The sequence below is a fragment of the Lepus europaeus genome, chromosome 8, assembly GCF_033115175.1.
Source record: "Lepus europaeus isolate LE1 chromosome 8, mLepTim1.pri, whole genome shotgun sequence".
Classification (NCBI taxonomy): Eukaryota; Metazoa; Chordata; class Mammalia; order Lagomorpha; family Leporidae; genus Lepus; species Lepus europaeus.
In genome coordinates, this window is record NC_084834.1 from 105286002 (window position 1) to 105301794 (window position 15793).

Here is a 15793-nt window from a genome sequence, read left to right on the forward strand (position 1 = left end):
CACGTGTGCATGATTTTCACAATTACTTTTTGTCATTTTCCTAAGTGGTGTTATAAGGGTCACTGCATGTGGAAGAATGCCAATCAACAAAAGCAAGATGGTAACTGGGGGTCATGGACGAAATTTGGCTCTTGTTCCCGGACATGCGGAACTGGTGTTCGTTTCAGAACACGCCAGTGCAATAATCCCATGTGAGTATAATCTCTGCAATTCTCATGATTTGGGACAGACCAGAAAAGTATATTAGGTTCTTAGGGTTCTGTTTGATGAACTATATGTAACATACAGGACTGAAAACAAACCTTCATTTACCAATCTCATGAAGAGTAGACAATGAGGAAGATGAGAAGTTCTGACGAAGAGTAGAGTTTTTAAAGAAATTGCTGTTTGGGAATCCAGAGATAGTTCAAAAAGATAAATTTATTTTGGTATAAAAAATGCACCTTCACCTGGAAAAGATTTTGAAATCTGTGTATATGAGGAGTCTTCAAAAAGTTCCTAGAAAATGCATATCAGATGACAAATCCTTTTCATAAATTTCAAAAATTTTTTGCGCCAAAATAAAACAATTTTATTTTTCCACAAACCTTTTGAAGTGCCCTCATTTTAAGGAGCTGAGCAGGCCCTGGGCACTGCAGGAAACAGGGGAGCATCTGAGGGAGAAGGGTGCCCATCAGACAGAATCAGTCTCTGCTGGGCAGGAGGTGACTGCTTCTGCATACGCAGAGCAACAGAGACTGTGCTAGAAGGTCAGAGAACTATTGTGGAAAAAGTGTCCATTCATTCACTTGGGCTGAATTTATTGAATTTCTATTGTGTGCTCAACAAACTTTATTTTCCTCAGGGAAAATAAGTAATTGACTTACTAAACATGGGGCTTTCTTCCTCATCTGGGTTTAAGGTGGGAGCAGCCTTTTCTGTTTCTGGCAACACAGTGGTCTTGGTCATGTGTTTATAAGGACTGGCAGGTGCCACATACCTGTCTTCACAGGCAGATATGGTGGGCACATCAGGAGAAGGGACACAAATAATCACAATAACAGCAACAGCCAAGGTTCACTGTGACCCAGGGCCTAAGAGCTTTAAATGTGACCATTTGCTTAATTGTCACAATTCTAAGGAGGATAATAGTGTTTGCATCTTCTACATGAGGAAACTGAGGCATAGAGCTTTGATCTAATGTCTTTGAGCTGGAGTTATGAGGTTGACATATGGTAGAAAGTATACTTTTCTTGAGTCCATATGCATGCTCTTTCACTTCTTTATGTACATTTGCTATGCATTTGAATTCACTGTTTGGAAGGCTGATTTAAATCAAGTTTTGGAGTCTGCCCCGCCACCCCCGTATTAACAGGGAGAGAAGGGTGCTGTGGGAGAGACCGAAATGAGGAAGTCTGCGTTGATTCACTGTGCACTGGCAGCACAGAAGCTCTGGCTTCCTGCCCTCGAGCGCTGTGTCTGCAAGCTTCAAGCCCTGGACTGGAGCCCGAGGGCTCTTTCAATGTTGTCTTTTCTCTAGGCCCATCAATGGTGGTCAGGATTGTCCTGGTGTTAATTTTGAGTACCAGCTTTGTAATACAGAAGAATGCCAAAAACACTTTGAGGACTTTAGAGCACAGCAGTGCCAGCAGCGAAACTCCCACTTTGAATACCAGAACAGCAGGCACCACTGGTTACCCTACGAGCACCCTGACTGTGAGTAGCCCACCCTCTTCTCCCTGTCCTGGCCTTAGTATGGAGGGCTTACGCTTTGCTCGTCCTGTCCCCATGGATCGTAGGAGAAGCAGGACTTACAGGTATATCCTCTTGGGTTTCCCAGAATAGGACCCAAGTATTCCGTTCTCTAGCAGTGTGAGCATTGTGGACCATGAACGCTGTCCAACAGCACTGCGCCCTCACCAGTGGGAAGCCCAGGAGAAAGTTAGGCCTGGGAGAGAGGCTGAATTCCCTGCTTCAGCTGAAATCTCTCTCCAAGGAAATGCTTCTGGATCATCGTGGTGTTTCCTTTCTGAATAGCTAGAGGAAAGTACAGCTCTCCTACAGTGAACCAGGACCAAGAAAAAGAAACCATTATTTACAGAAGGCACTTGATGACATTCTAGCTTTGAACTTTAAGCTACTTATTAAAAAATACTTTTAAGATTTTACTTCTGTTTTGATATTTTGCTTTTAAGTTCTCTTTTAATGTTTTCTACCCCGTGAATTTTTGGTTGAATATCTTCAGATAGCAACTTATTGCCATTTTTCTTATTTTTATTAGTTAAAGAAAATAGTTATTTGATACCATATGCTATGCTACAGGGTTCAGCTTAAAGATGTTTTTAAAGGGTGAATATATGTTAGAATTCAGAGTAGCAGTGCATTGAGAAGACATTTTTATTTTTATTATTTTTTTTTAAGATTTGTTTATTTGAAAGCCAGAGGTAGAGAAGTAGAGAGAGAGAGAGAGAGAGAGAGAGAGAGAATATCTTTCACTTGCTGGTTGACTTCCCCAAATGGCCGCAAAAGCCAGGGCTGAGTGAGGCCAAAGCCAGGAGCTTCTTCCACGTCTCCCACATGGGTGGCAGGGGCCCAAGCGCCTGGGCCATCCTCCGCTGCTTTTCCAGGCACAATAGCAGGGAGCTGGATTGCGAGGGGAGCAGCCAGGACTCAAACCAGTGCCCATTTGGGATGCCAGCATTGCAAGCTGTGGCTTCACCTGCTGTGCCACAGTGCTGGCACCGATTTATTTTGATGAAGGGAGTCACATAAGCTATAATTAACAAAATCCTACAGAAGGCAGAAACTATGCTAGATGAGTGGATGAAAACCAGTAGAAACCTTTTTCAGGCTCTGATCATCAGTAAAACAAAAGTGGTTTTGAATTCATTTATTAAAGAGCTGGACAGTCCTCACTTCCACTTGCTGTGCTTGCTCAATTATTAATAAAGCCCCTTTTCTGTCTCAAAACTATATCACTTTAGAGACCAGCATATTGTCACAGAAGCTTAAGTCACTGCATGAAATGCTTGCATGCCATACTGGAGTGCCAATTCAAGTCCCAGATGCTCCATTTTCTGATCCAACTTCCTTTTTTTTTTTTTTTTTTTTTTTGACAGGCAGAGTTAGACAGTGAGAGAGAGAGAGACAGAGAAAGGTCTTCCTTCCATTGGTTCACCCCCCCCAAATGGCTGCTATGGCCGGCGCTGCGCCAGTCTGAAGCCAGGAGCCAAGTGGTTCCTCCTGGTCTCCCATGCGGGTTCAGGAGCCCAAGCACTTGGGCCATCCTCCACTGCCTTCCTGGGCCACAGCAGAGAGCTAGACTGGAAGAGGAGCAACCGGGACTAGAACCCGGTGCCCATATGGGATGCCGGTGCCGCAGGCAGAGGATTAACCAAGCGAACCATGGGTCCAGCCCCTCCAACTTCCTTCTAATGTGCCTGGGAAGCAGTGGATGATGGCTTAAGTACTTGGATTCCTGGCACCCACATGGAAGACCTGGATGGAGTTCCTGACTCCTAGCTTCAGACTGGTCCGCCTATCTGTTGTGGTGTTTTGGAGAGTGAACCACAAGAAGTAAGATTCTCTCCTTCTCCCTCCTCCCCAATCTCTCTGGCACTCTGAATTTCAAGTACATAAATCATTTTTAAGCATTGCACATTAGATGACAAATCACATGGTGGCTGTAATGTAAATATGACATATCCATGTATTGGTGTTTTTCTTCTTATTTTATTAAATTTCACAGTATTCCTTTAAACCCATGCTGGAACCCACACTGGAGCTTTGTATTTTAAGATATACAATGATGTGCAAACATTCCAGTTTATGTAAATAGTGAATTTTATCCTGATTCTTATGCAGCCAAGAAAAGATGCCACCTATACTGTCAATCCAAAGAGACTGGAGACGTTGCTTATATGAAACAGCTGGTACATGATGGGACACGCTGTTCCTACAAAGATCCATACAGCATATGTGTGAGAGGAGAGTGTGTGGTGAGTTACCATCACTTCCCAAAAGGCTTCCTAAAGGGCTATGCAATTGTACTTTTACTACCATTTGTCTGCATATTTTGCATCTTTACATTGCATGTTACATGCAAAATCACATTATAATGTGAGTCTATGAATAGTTCAGTAACAAAAATAAATTTAGGAGAAACTGTGCTTTCTAAAATCAAAATTAGGTCCCTGGCAGAATCAAGAGTTAAATAGTTCTCCTAATTTCCAGAAAGATGCCTTTTCTGATGCATCCAGATTTGGAATTAAAAAATTGGGCACAATGCATTTGCTTTGAGTATTTTACCAGTAGCAATATAGTATTAAAATACAAGAGCTTATTAAAGAAAATCAATGCTAAATGTATTCTTTTGTTGGAAAAGTAACAAAGACATTTCTTTCTCCTTTTCTCACCTTCCATAACAGAAGTAGTGGAGGAACAAAAACAACATTTTTATACCATATTTAATCTTTTTTTTTAATGGCAGTTTTTCTTATTCATGTTAGTAGTGAAGTTGATATGTAATTATCCTTGCTACCTGAAACATTGTTCGTATTGTCAATTTTCTTTTCAGCTCCACAAAACTAAAGTTTATACTCATTCCTCACAGATGCTTCATAGTTGAACTCAGGTTTCCCTGGAAGTAGAGTATGCATATTTGTTCACTTTTCACCTGCCAGAGTATCGGATGCATGAAGTGTATGTGCAGTTATGATTTTCCCTGAGCAGTTCCCCTTGTCATCACCCTATACTGGTGACCAATGAGTACCTGTCCCATCCAGAAACCCTTCAGAAATCCCATTACAGTAACATGAACATGTGAATTCCCATCGGGACTCAAGGTTTCTGAAGCCTGTTCTATGCAGATCTTTCACTGTTCTTTCCCTGTCTTGTAAAATTTATTTTCTTTTGGTTTAAATTTGGGTTTAAATATTGATTTCCCTACCCACAATCCAGGAACATACAACTTCCTGGCTATTTGAACTCCTCTGCATTCTGGAAACACTCTCCAGTCTACACTGCTTATCAAGTTTCATCACCCATCCTCACCAACTGTTTTACTTTTTTTCTTGAGATTTGTTTATTTATTATAAAGCAGAGTTACAGAGACAGAGATCTTCCATCTGTAGGTTCATTCCCCAAAGGGCCTCAACTACTGGAGCTGCCAGGAGCCCGGAATTTCATCTGGGTCTCCTACATTGTTGACAGGGTCCCAAGCACTTTAGCCATCCTCTGTAGTTTTCCCAGGCACATCAGCAGGGAGCTGGATCACAAGTAGAGCAGCCAGGACTTGAACTGTTGCTCAAATCGGATGCTGGTGTTGCAGGTGGTGGTTTAAAGATCGCACTAAAGTAGGATTCACTGCATTCTTGTTCCTTTTTAAAGTTGAAAACAGCAAGGAGAAAGCAGCCTGTAGGTTTTATTTATTTATTTATTTTTTCTGTCTCCCCTGTGCTGAGTGTTGGTTTGATGATTAAATACTTCATTGGACTAGGAAAATTTAGCCTTTATTCCTCAGAGTACAAGCCATTTGATTTCACACCGGTTCTTTAAAAGATTCTATGTATTAAATCTCATGGCTACCGAGAAAGCACAGTGCCAATGGGCTGTGATTAAATGAATAGTTCGTCATTCTCTGAGATGCTGACCTGAACTTGGCACACTCATATTGGCCACATTTCACATCTTCTCTCCCCAGAAAGTGGGCTGTGATAAAGAAATCGGTTCTAACAAGGTTGAGGATAAGTGTGGTGTCTGTGGAGGAGACAACTCCCACTGTCGGACCGTGAAGGGGACATTTACCAGAACTCCCAGGAAGCTTGGTAAGACCAGGGCTCTCATGAATTCAGGGTCCTTCTCCATCACTTGCGGTTCTTAAGACTTCTTGTAGTACACACTACAACATTTCCTCAGGAAACATACCCAGAAATTAGCAGCCAGTTCATGTTCATTCAGATTGTCTTGTTTTTAATAGTTCCTTAAAAGATAAACTTTGAGTAAATTCAATCATAGGATCCATGGTGAAAAATTCTGTTTGGTTAAGGAAAAAAAGTAAAGAAGTAAAGTCTATTAGCTAAAATCTGTGCTATCATTTCTTTTGCATATTTAATATAAAGTGCAATAGTTATTAGCATTGATGCTTATTTTAATATCTTGCGAATAAACTGTTGAGAAGGAGTTCTAAAAAATGAGATTTTAAATAGAATTTATAATAAAGCGTAGTTTCATTCTTGTATCTTAAATGTGAAGAATTTTATAATCTATAAATAAGAGAATCCTAATTATGAACGCATAAGTATGTAAAATTATTTCAAATGGTTTGAAAAATTTTATAAATGATGAAATTGAAGTATGATTTTAAAAAAACCCTAAGGTACACTGTTCATGTATATGAACTCTTGTGCCTGCAACAATGTCAGTAGCTTGAACTTGAACATACATTGGAGGTTCAAAAAGTGGAGTAACTATTTTCATGCAATAAATAATATGCAGAAATATTAGTTTCATAATAGTCATTTGAATAATCATAAAAGATTTGGATATAAACCTTTACTGCTGGATGGTTTCTTAAACGTGTAACAAATATTGTTCAGTTTTTCCATAAGGACTGATGGAGCTTGTGTTTCTGGGCATTCAACATTTAAAGATGAATTTGATGCGGTGTTTTCTTGAGAAGAATATCTTACTGCTTTCAAAACACTGCCAGTTTAGTATCTTAAAGAATGGCATAAAACAAAGAGAAATAAACAAATTTGGTTCAAGGACATTGTCATGGCGGCAATTTTCACTTTTAGAGAAGAAAATAAAAAGCCGGTTTCCATACAAATGGAATGGTTCTGTTACTCCCGTTATACCACTTCCTCCTGAGTCAAGCTGATTCCACATGTACCAGCATTGCTCTCTGGTGTACACTGAATGAGAGCTAAGTGATTGTTCTATAATGTGTTTCTTATAGGCATTCCCTACTCCACGTACAGATGTCTTTGCTATCTGTTCCTGTGTGGTAAATTACCATGTTTCGTGCTGTGAAAATTATAAAAAAAGCAAATATTGCTGTTTCTGGCTGATTATTTTAATAAAGCAAACAGCATTAGAATTATACATACAGTATATATACTGGTTTGGGTGGTATCCAATGGAATTTTCTCCCACTTTCTGTGAAGTAATGTGCTGTGCTTGTTTGCTTTATTAGAGTTATGAATTGCTGTTTTCTCTTGGGTGTAAAATAATCAATTTGTTTTATTTCCAGAGTGAATCAATATAAGGAAAACATCTTTGCCACAATCATTCATTCTGTATCATGAATAATATAGGGCAGTGATGCTGTTTTTCAGATTCCTAAACCATTATGCTAAATCTTCAGATCAAGGTCTAAAGAAGCATTCATCAGTCATACAAACTATTCAAAGATAATCCAACATCCTTTTCTTTGCAGTAATGTTGTCATCAGTGTCATTCAATAGACTAATTAACCTTTTCCAACAGGGAAACATTTAAGCAAGAGGTGCCATAAAGAATTCAAGTTGCTGGAAAATGAAATCTGCAAGTATTCACCTTCAAATCACCTCCATCATTTTGAATTGAATTCCTGCTTAGTCTTTACTTTCATTGACTATTTAACTTTCATTGACATTAACTATTATAAATACATTTTGACTTTGCATTAAATTATGGAACACTTTTATATTATCTAATAAAATATATATATGGCTTATGGAATAGTCAATGAAACAGGAAGACTCTGATAAACACGAAACCTCCACTAATTAAAGACATTCTATTTAAGGGAAGACGAGAGGCGCTTTCACTTTACCCAAAGGAGCTCGTAACATTTCTCTTGCCGAAACAAGAGAAGCTAGAAATATATTGGGTAAGTTGTAGTGAACTGCAGAAAGATGGGCATCCATAAATGGCATCAAGCTGTTTTCTGTGCTTGGCATTTTAAGTATGTTACATACTCAGGCACACATGACACATTGCATGTGTTGCCTCTAACCTCAGGCAAAGGTGCTTTAAACCTTGATCCCAAAATTACTATTCCCTTTAGCTAGAATGCTAAGAAATACTGTGAAATCTTTGGGTACATAATATACACAGCTTTGGTAAATCTTTGGGTACATAGATATACATATAGGTACATAAAAATGACAAAAGCCATGTGTTTTTCTTATTCCATCAAGAACTGTTCATTGATAACTGAGTTCATGTCAGTACTTATTGTGTAGTATATGAACTGGATGTGTTATAATGTACTGATGGTATATATGAAGTTTGCATAGTCTTTCTATATTCATTTATTGATGGAAATAAGATATCTTAATTTCCCTGTTTGATCTACTGTTGACTTATAGACATGGATTTAATTCTAATTGTTAAGTCCTAGGATATGTGGTAGTATTAAGTTTTATCATACATAATATTGGCAGAATTGGGAATGATACATAATTTTAAAACTTGAAGTAACTAAGCATTTTAAAAATGTTTTGACTTAGCAGATGGAGGTTAGCATGCATACAAAAACAATGCATGGCATCATTTTCATTTTCTGACCATTTGGTCAAATCTGCAACATGTATTTTTAAAAATTTAGTAAATAACCTTGTTTAAAAAACCAAAGTTACTGACAAGAGAGTGAAAGCTAGTCACTGACTTTTCTTTTGTAACGTCTTTAGAATAAAGCGGGCTTTTAAATATTAAATATACAAATATTTCAGTAATTGCAAGTTGAGCCACCTGTACTTGCCACCAAAGCTTTTTAAATAATACATAGGCAGAGAAACATGTCAAGAAGTTCATCACTTAAGCAAACTCACTGAACTTTGGCTGCATTTCACAAAGGTGGTTTGGAAAGCTGGAATCATGTTGGGTTTGCCAGAATTGTTGACACACTTTGTAGGTGAACATAAGGTAGATGACTAATAAGTTGGTCACAAGAATGACTGCCTCTTCCCCTTAATAGAAAAATTCCTCTAATCTCATGTCAGTGTCACAGAAGCCACAAAAGCTTCGAAGTTCATTTCTGAAACTGCTTCTTTCTGTTCATGGATGCCCTCTTCTGCATGTAGGAGCGAGAACGTAGTGCTCAACTAACCATGGTTGTTGCTTTTGTTTTCTTCTTTGCTTCCTCCAATATTGCAACACATGCAAAGGGTACCTTAAGATGTTTGATATACCCCCTGGGGCTAGACATGTGTTAATCCAAGAAGACGAGGCTTCTCCTCATATTCTTGGTAAGTGTCTCTACCTGCTGGCGCACCTTTAACATGCACTTGAACATTCAGATGTCAAAGAAGTCATACATATGTATATATGTGTGTGTGACTATACACATATATAGTCATCTATATATGTTTATGTATATAGATGCATATGTATATGTATACATATATGCACAGAATTAAAATTACATGTAATGTATCAATTGAATATTGTGGTTTTTGTTAGTCATTTCTCCCAACTCTTCTTTCCTTGAAACAAGAACTATTCTAAAATAGAGCTTTCATTTTCAGTAGGAGCTGGGGTGGGTTCACTTTTGCATGAGGGGAAAAAGTCACTTGACAAGTTTGTTATACCTTTTTATGTTCTGTATTAAGGGAATAAAAAATGTAGATACAATGAACTGAATTAAGGACTATCGGAAAAATTCATCATATCTCTATTGATGAATGAATTCTGATATTTTGATTAATGCCACACTATATACACCCATTTATTTTTAGTGCATTTTAATCCTTTGAACAGCAACCACAGGTGAATTTTACTAGTGTAATGTTGAACTGTCTTAACATCTGTGAGGTTTCCAAATGGCACATGTTGACGTACTTGCATGGTTAATTGTAATTTCATAAAGAAGATTCTTTACTTCTTTTGGAGCGGATCATGTAGAAATGTTGCTTTAAAGGAGCATAAAGTATATATACTAGTGTAAACTTTCACATATTCAGCAGTCTATTTAAATACTAATAGTTCTGAAATAATGCATCATCTCTCAGCCCCATGCAAACTTGCTGCAATTTTTTATGTATAACTTTAAAAACATGTTTTATAGAATTTAAATTATATTCACTACTGGATGTTCTCATAGTCTAGCAATCTGCCATAATTCTCTCATCAGTATTTAAAATTCCTTATTTTTCATCCAAGAATTCAGATTACTATCCTTGGGAAAATTAGACTTGTTTAAAAGCTCAGGAGGAATAAATATTTTTAGTTAAAATTTCTCATGTTTGCCACACATTTTCAGTAATGTTAGTGACACATGAAATTTTGTTTAAGCTTAATCATTATATGCCACTAACCACCTCCAAAATTTAAAAACCCTTTTACCCACTAGAAAAGCATTGTATGATAATAGATGGTAGATCTGTAATTCATTAAGGATTCTGTCAACACTAAGCAGCTTCTTCTAACTATATAATTGGCGATGTGGCCTTGGAATTTTACAATCACAACAATTAAACTGTTGGCCTGAAAATTGCTTTAATTATATTAGATGTCTACAGATATTTGACTAACTTTAGATACATTGTAAAGAAGTAGTTATGTTATATGACATCTGAGCATGAATTATTTATTAGTTACTGTAGAATTATCCATTATTTAAAGTGTTCTCAGCGTTCTGAGGAAACCTATAGAATGAAGGAGTTAGAAACTGGTAACGAACGTCTTTGACAATGTTTTCAAATGGGACTATTTGCAAACATTATTTTGGCCTATTTAACCATCTTGGCTTTGTTTACTATTAAGAATGCTTACTGAGCATTTTGAAAGCCTCCTGAAGGAATTGATAGTATTAATAGTCCAGCTAACACTCATTTCGATTGCTTGATACTAAAAAACGTGGTCATTGATTTTTAGGAGAGAGACCTGCTATGGAACTTTTAACTCTGTAAAAAGATCAAATAAACTGTATGCTGGTTGCTCATTTTCCTTACATTAGCTATTAAGAGCCAGGCTACTGGCCACTATATTCTAAATGGCAAAGGAGAGGAAGCCAAGTCACGTACCTTCATCGACCTTGGCGTGGAGTGGGATTATAACATTGAGGATGACATTGAAACTCTTCACACTGACGGGCCCTTACGTGATCCTGTGATCGTTTTGGTATGTGGCATTACTGAATTATGAAGTTGGTTACTTTATACTTTCATAATTAATTGTATACTTAATATTCTTTATATTTTTTAATTTATTAATTTATAATATACTTTTAAAATTCACTTAATTACCTGAAAACACTTTTGCCTTGAGCACTAAACATTTAGTTGCTTGTTTTCTATAATTCCACTTATCTGTCCCCCTACTTTATGTGCAATGCTATCATAATGCATTATGTGTATGAAGAAGCTTTGAAATGCTTGTGGAAAAATGAAAAATTAATTTTGGTATAAAAAGTTTTGAAATCCATGCATATGAGTGGGTCTTCAAAATATTTATGGAAAATGTATATTGTTGCCAAGAAACATGAGTTTCAATATTTTGTAACAAAATAAACAGCATTTAATTTCATTTTCTACAAACTGTTTGATGTACTCTCATACATTATGAACAGAGTAATATTGTCATTTTTTTTTTTTTACTTAAGTAGTCAGTTATCTTTTAGAGACAAGAAATACAAAAGTAGAACTTTATTATGTATTTGTCATTCCTGGTGCTCCTTGTTCTTCCTATAGATCCTTCTTCCCATCTGGTATCTTGCACCCTCTGCATAAAGAACTTCCATTAGCATTCCTTGTGTGGGTGAGAATTCTCTCAGCTTTCAATTGCCTGAAAATATATTTCACCTTCATTTTTCAAGGACATCTTCCCTAGATGTGATATTTGGCATTGCTCAGGTTTTTCTCCTGTTGTATTTCTTTAGCATTTTGAGGTTGTTTTTATGTCCTTCTAGGGAGCTTGAGGGATTGAGGGTCTGAAGAGAGAAAAAGATCTTCCTACCAGGCAGCTTTATCTGGGTGAGGCCTCGGTAGGTTAGCAAGTAGGGCCACCACTCCATGGAACAGAGGACGTAGAAACTCTAGAGAGAGACAGACTCAAAGGTAAGGGGGCCTATGTGTCTTCCTGCATTGGTCAGAGATCTCAGGACATCTGCAGTGTGCAGTCCTTATGCCCACAAGGTCCTCTTTATACCCAGCAGATGCTGGGTGGGGTTTTCTAGAGATATGCAAAACAGACAGGCTCTAAGTGGCTAAAACTCTTGTTTGGGCTGCATTTAAAACAATTGGGTGAGTAAATATCTGCACGTGGCTTCAGTTGGCTTTGAAGCTATAGTCTCAGCCTGCTGTGCAAAGATAACCAACCTAGGCACCTGTGCACAGAAGTCATTGGACTCATTTTCTATAACGTTTTCTTTCAAAATCATATCACTGCATTGAATGTAATGTGCCCATTTTCTCTGCTTTTTAAATATTCTTTTTTTTAGCAGTTTAAGAGTGATATACTTAGCGTGTGGGGATACCTTTATTATACTTGGGGTTCACCAAGAATCCTGACTCTGTAAGTTGATATTGGCTAAATTTCCCCTGGTAAACAAGCTGAGTTACAACTGTTCCACAAATCTGAGGCTCTGTGCATTCTTTTCTAATCTTTTTAAAAATGCTTTTCAGATTAGATCGTTTTTATGCTTACTATTTCTTCTATGATCTCCAATCTCCACAAACCTATCCAGTAATTTTTTTTCATATCAAGTGTTACACTTTTGCTTTCTAGAACTTCCCTTAGGTTCTTTGATTTTCACTCTCTGCTGATATTTCACATGTGTTTGCTTATCATTTCTGATGGAATCCTGGGTCTTCGTGTTGCCTCTGTTGGTAGCTTACTTTTCTTTTTTGATTAAGGGTCACGTTTTCCTCCTTATTGTGCACTGGACATTATTGCTGATAAACTGCAAGGTGTCTAGTTGTTTTGGTTCTGGCAGGCAGTTGCATCATGGTCTCACCTCCTGATCTTCTGAGACCTATTTTTATTCTATTTTAATTTTGTCCATATATTTTAAAGATTTATTTATTTGAAAGGCAAACTACATGGGGCTGGTATTGTGGCACAGCAGGTTGAAGCCCTGGCCTGAAGCGCCGGCATCCCATATGGGCACCGGTTCTAGTCCTAGATGCTCCTCTTCCAATGCAGCTCTCTGCTGTGGCCTGGGAAAGCAGTGGAAGATGGTCCAAGTCCAAGGAAGAAGCACCTGGTTCCTGGCTTTGGATCAGCGCAGCTCCGGCCGTTGGCAGCCATCTGGGGAGTGAACCAGCAGATGGAAGACCTCTCTGTCTCTACCTCTCTCCATAACTCTTTCAAATAAATAAAATCTTTAAAAAAAAAGGCAGAACTACAGAGGGGCAGAGCGAGGTGTCTTCCATCCACTGGTTCACTCCCCAGATGTATGCAATTGCCGGAGGTGAGCCCACTTGAATCCAGGAGCTTCCTCCAGGTCCCCCACACAGATGCAGGAGCCCAAGGACTCAGGCCATCCTCCACTGCTTTCCCATGCCACAGCAGAGACCTGGATTGGAAGTGGAGCAGTTGGGACTCGAACCGGTACCCGTATGGGATGCTGGCACTGCGGCACCGGCTCCTCGTCCATACTCCTAAGGGATGCCGCACATGGCCTCTCTGGGCCTGCGGCGAATCCCTGAGGTGATAGTGAGTGCTCTTCACTCTGGATCAGACCTGCAGGGACTGTCAAGCCTGCCCGACCTGTGCTCCACTCAACCCTGGAGACCCCACTCACTCATAGACCCCAGATGTCTTGACCTGGGCATGGCTGCTCAGCCAAGGACACATGCAGACTTCTGGGCCACCCCTCTCTGCAGGCCCCTCTTTAGTACCCAACTGTGCAAGTACCAAACTTAGTTCTCTGCCCACTTAAGAGAGATGGGCCATGGTCCACACTCTGGCATCTGTCAGGAGGCAAAAGGTGATTTATTCCTCTTAACAGAGCTGAGGGCAAGGACCTCTATGATATCTTGCGAGAACAAGAGCTCCCTCCTGGATTTGGTCCGGCCTGACAGTTTTTAGTATCAGGAAGGCAATTTCATTATTCCTTATGCATAGAAGTAGAAGATACCTACGTGACTTAAATATATTGGTGGAGTCTGCATATAAGCATTCATTGGATTCCCTACTAAGAAATTATACTAATCCAAAGTCTTATTACTCAGTTTTAAGTATTTTTCCTTGGAAAATTATTTCCCTTTGAAGTGTCTATTCAAACATTTTGCCCATTGTTACAGTTGTTGTTTTTGAGTTTTGAGACTCTTTTATATTCTGGCTGTAAAATCCTCTGTGAAATATATGATTTGCAAATACATTTTCCAGTTTACAGATTTTTCATTCTTTCAGTAATTTCTTTTTCATGGGGCAAAATAGTTTAGCTTCACCAAAGTCCAGTTCATCAATTTCTTTTGTGTATCAAAATTTTGGTGGTATGGAAGAATGTTTTCTTAATCCAACATCTAATCATCATCTCCTACTTTATGTTAAAAGTTGTGTCGTTTTACAATTACATTTAGGTTTATGAACCATTTCAAGTTTTTTTTTTCTATAAAATACTAGGTTCTTATTTTTGCATATGGATGTCAATGTCAGTTATTTATTCCTACATAATAAGTTATTCCACATGTAGTGGCCAGACACACACAGCCTTCATCTTGCAGTGTTGGGTGGTGAGCTATCTGCAAGCAGCTTACCTGACTGGGTTTGGCAGGGGAAGTCTCATGAGGTTGCTGTCAGTTGTGGCCACAGTAACCCCAAGGCAGGACTGGCTTTGACTTTGCTTCCAGCCTCTATCACATGGCTGCTGATAGGCTCAGAAAAATCGCTCCCGAGCTTCCCCATGTGGTGGCTAGCAGGTACAGCCACTCAAAACCTAGATACAGTGTGCAATGGTCAAATCAGGTTAGTTAGCATTTCCATCTCAAACTCAAAGTATTTTTTGATTAACATAATACTTGTATGTAATTATAGGGCACTGTGTGATATTTCAGTAAATATATGTAATGTGTACTGATCAAATCCAGGGGATTAGCATTTCCATCTCCTCGTTACTTTGAAGTCTTTGAGCTTTTCTCCTCTATTCTTAAATTGTTGTTGTTAATAAGTCACTCATTGTGCTATACAACACCAGAACTTATGTTTTTAAACCACCATGATGTCTAGTTGTTCCAGCACTGTTAAAAGGAATGTTCAATCTCCATTAAATTGCCTTTTCACTTATGTCAGAAACTGTCTAAATTGATGAACTTTTGCTCTGTTCCATGGGTTGGATAATTTTATAGCAAATGATCTGTGCTAATCAAAATCCCATTTGAAGTTTGAATGACTGGGGATCAGAAGCTCTATTTCACCCTTATATAAATGCACAGAATTCTAAATCCAGCAATTCTTGTGAATGGTTTCAAAACATGCCACACTGCAGGAAAGCTTGCCCTGGGGTGTGCTGACGATGCAAGAAGGAAGGCTGTAGTTAGGAGAGGGGCCTTGCACACAGGCACTGTTCTGCCATGACCTTTATCTTCCCCTCTAAAGGACTGGAACCCCAAGTTTGGAGCCCCAGAGCACAGGGGCCTAGACTAAGATATTCAGCTACAATGTACATGCTGGTACTTGATGTAAAAATAGAACCCAGCTAACCAGATCATTCACCCCATGGGGTTCAGTATCACTTGATTCTTAAACAAAAGCTGTTTCTAAAAGTTTGATTTAAAATCTCAGTGAGCAGCACATCATTCTCCCCCTCTGTAATTGATATGAGTCTATAGGTAGATGAAAATCAACAAAAACATTTTTCTTTTAAAAAGACTGCCTTTCCATTAAC

The 15793-nt window shown here is 38.5% G+C and overlaps 1 protein-coding gene across 5 annotated transcripts in view; it reads left to right on the forward strand.

The window, feature by feature from the left end:
* ADAMTS3 (ADAM metallopeptidase with thrombospondin type 1 motif 3) overlaps window positions 1-15793 on the forward strand; it is a 321081-nt gene that overhangs the window by 289774 nt on the left and 15514 nt on the right. For all 5 annotated transcript variants that reach the window (XM_062198709.1, XM_062198710.1, XM_062198711.1 and 2 more), the window contains 6 exons: window positions 46-191; window positions 1520-1695; window positions 3844-3977; window positions 5681-5804; window positions 9132-9212; window positions 10922-11085. In XM_062198709.1, the coding sequence (XP_062054693.1) occupies window positions 46-191; window positions 1520-1695; window positions 3844-3977; window positions 5681-5804; window positions 9132-9212; window positions 10922-11085 (825 nt within the window). The remainder of the gene's footprint in view (window positions 1-45; window positions 192-1519; window positions 1696-3843; window positions 3978-5680; window positions 5805-9131; window positions 9213-10921; window positions 11086-15793) is intronic.